The following is a 3,273-nucleotide window of genomic DNA, read 5'->3' on the forward strand; positions in this document are numbered from 1 at the left end:
CGGTGGCTTTACAGGTGGAGTTAGAGGAGGCCATAGTGGAGGCTTCAGTGGCGGATTTGGGGGTAGATCTGGCGGTGGAGGCTACGGCGGAGGCTCTTCCAGTGACTCCGTAGGAGGTCACTCCGCAGGCGGCTTCGGTGGTAGATCTGGCAGTGGAGGTTACAGTGGAGGCTCTTCCGGTGGATCCGTAGTGGGTCACTCCGCAGGCGGCTTCGGTGGTGGATCTGGCGGTGCAGGCTACAGTGGAGGCTCTTCCGGTGGATCCGTAGTGGGTCACTCCGCAGGCGGCTTCGGTGGTGGATCTGGCAGTGGAGGTTACAGTGGAGGCTCTTCCGGTGGATCCGTAGGTGGTTATTCCGGAGGTGGCTTTGGTCGTAGATCTAGTGGTGGAGGCTACAGTGTAGGCTCCTTTGCTGCATTCGTCGGGGGTCACTCCGGAGGCGGCTACGATGGTTAGGACCAACTAAGTTGCCTCTGTGTTACGCTTCATAAGTCCGTGTAAATGTTGTCTTCCTATGATATTTACATTCCACTTTATTTTAACTCACGATATTTCTCTTTTCCTCTTTGCAGGAAGCTACAATGGGTAATAAGTCTTCTTTGTACTTGTAACAATTCTTTCAACGAAATAAAACGAGAAATGTTTCTGTTTGTCTTTATATTTCTTCAAGAGAATCACCTTCTTACTGATGAAATATCCTCAAAGTAAAGCTTACAGCAGATTGTTTGCCCACGTTTATGGGTTACAGGAGTAGAAGAGACTCTACTGATGGTTATATGGAACACATGACAAGTGTTTGCAGATTTTTTGTGTTCGATATTCCTATTGAGAAGAAAAACTCAAAACAATAGGGTGAAGAACTTTTGGAAAGATGGTCGGTTAGTATTGTCACGTCACGTGTAAATGGCAAGTCATCATCTTTGAAGTAGGTAGTCTGGGGGAGGTCATGAAACTGTATTTTTGCCCGGGTTTTTATGTTCGACGTAAAAGGCTTTGAGAATTGCTTCACTCTCCTAATGACGTTACAATCTTTTTTTTTCTGGAATAAATTCCAAGATTTAACCAGTCTTCCTAATCGGTTACTTTTGCGTTTCTTTTTACAGTGTCGTTGTTCAGCCAATATTCTTTCTAAATATGTATATCGTTATTCATAATATATCTTATATCCTTGAAAAACAGGAAAGAACATTTTTCTCCTAGCTTGACTACCCTCCATCATCCGTGTTGCAATGTCTTTTGCAGACCTCTTCCACAGATGTACCCTTGAAGTACTTCCCTTTGTCTCTCATTATATGTTTTCTTAGTCTTATCTCCTCTCTGGACTTTCTATGTTTTGATTATTATATGTCTTCATATGGCGTCCACACCACTGCAATATACTTCAGCAAAAGGGTAGATCAGGTTTTCGCTTTTATTCTTCATTATGCCCTTACCTATGTGTTGAAAAGCCACTTTAGATTCTTCAGTAATCTATAATTCTCCCCTGTGATCCTTTTAGAATATGTTTCCGGCAACTAAAGTTCCATGACGTTCTCTCACAAATCCCTCTTATCTTTTGGCTTTTAACTGTAATGTACAGTTTCCCATTCTATCGTATGTATGGGTGATAATCCAGTCTTACTTTCATCTCTTTTTTTTAACGGAATAAATGTCCTACTCCTTACTCTTTTTATATACTTAAACCATAACATACTGAATCAACATGCATTGCTCTATGTTCTTGGCTCTTGTTACCATGTTTTCCTCATCTGCAGGCGAACGTTAACATTAAGTCATCAACATGCATCAGAATTAAATCACAAGTAATTTCCTTCAACAAGACAAGTTCTCTTTCACTAGTGTCTCTAGCGTTTTCCTCTGAATATCTTTCACTCACCCCATAATATATTATTTCAAATCTTCACGTATGTTCCAATTCTATGATAAATTGAATAAAAACACATTCTATGACATAGAAACAGACTCATAGATGTATAATAAAGGAATGACGCTATGGCCTATTCTATTCCTCAAAAGACTGTTCCACTGAACTATTGGGCTGGTGATTTTTAGTGCGTAAATCACAAGGGAACCATTATTATTGCTACTGTCATACCACAAAAATTTAGCTATTTCTATCATTAGTTATTTTACAATCGATTGTGCGTGTGTGAGATAGAGAGAGAGACAGAGAGAGAGACAGAGAGAGAGAGAGAGAGAGAGAGAGAGACAGAGAGACAGAGAGAGAGAGACAGAGAGAGAGAGAGAGAGAGACAGAGAGAGAGAGAGACAGAGAGAGAGAGAGAGAGAGAGAGAGAGAGAGAGAGAGAGAGAGAGAGAGAGAGAGAGAGAGAGAGAGAGAGAGAGAGAGAGAGAGAGAGACAGAGAGACAGAGAGAGAGAGAGAGAGAGAGAGAGAGAGAGAGAGAGAGAGAGAGAGAGAGAGAGAGAGAGAGAGAGAGAGAGAGAGAGAGATGAAGAGAGAGAAGGAGGGAAGTCGGGAGAGGGAGAGTTTTTAGTAAATATCTTACCTTAGTTAAATGTTCAGATACTGTCTTCCTCCAAAAGTTGAGTGTACTTGGAGCAAACAACACTTCAGTCTGGTTTTCACTGCCACGCCATATGTATCTCGTTCCATCAATGTCCAAGTCTCCTACCACTTGCCTCCTGAGCCATGATAAAAGCTCTAATAAGTATCCATAAAGTGCTCAGTGTCAATAGCCGCCTTTTGTACAGGAGTGTCATTTCATTTCAGTGGCGGATTCAGGATAAAAATTTAGGGGGAGGGGGCTAACCTGAATTTTTTAAACGTAGAAGACGCTTTGGATTGGGGGGCTAACCTAAATTTAGTGAATATAGATGACGCTTTTAAAGGGATGTACTCTGTAGCACGAATATAGATTGAAGTATATGTTGTCACAGTTTTCAGAATATTGGGCAAAAAGTAATACTTTATCTTATATTTTAAAGATATACACTCAATGATGTGTTGAATATACTTCTGCCATGTATCGGTATATACATGGTAGGTTTCTCGACGTCTAAAAGGAGGTAATGAAAGATTTTTTCCTTTTTGGGGTGGGAAGGGGGAATGCTGCCCCCCCCCCCCATCCGAATCCGACAATGTTTAATTTTCCAACAGACTTCTCTTCCTCCATGAAAAATTATCCCGCGAAAGCGGGTGGTCTACCCTAGGTGGTCCAGAGTCCATGCACTTAATATAGTTTTCATTAATATAAGCTCTATTCTTACATGCTGGTTCTTTTGCTAAGTTCATTTTTGTAGTCTATGGCT

At 41.4% G+C, this 3,273-nt stretch overlaps 1 protein-coding gene across 1 annotated transcript in view; it reads right to left on the reverse strand.

The window, feature by feature from the left end:
- Nucleotides 1–763: 763 nt before the first annotated feature.
- Nucleotides 764–3,273, reverse strand: part of LOC143041586 (uncharacterized) — a 21,627-nt gene continuing 19,117 nt past the window's right edge. The window contains exons 4-6 of the mRNA XM_076213596.1: nt 2,775–2,935; nt 2,511–2,646; nt 764–823 (exon numbers count right to left, since the gene is read on the reverse strand). Coding sequence (XP_076069711.1) covers nt 764–823; nt 2,511–2,646; nt 2,775–2,935 — 357 coding nt within the window. The remainder of the gene's footprint in view (nt 824–2,510; nt 2,647–2,774; nt 2,936–3,273) is intronic.

The sequence above is a fragment of the Oratosquilla oratoria genome, chromosome 31, assembly GCF_046742065.1.
Source record: "Oratosquilla oratoria isolate Oo_2021 chromosome 31, ASM4674206v1, whole genome shotgun sequence".
NCBI classification, from domain to species: Eukaryota; Metazoa; Arthropoda; class Malacostraca; order Stomatopoda; family Squillidae; genus Oratosquilla; species Oratosquilla oratoria.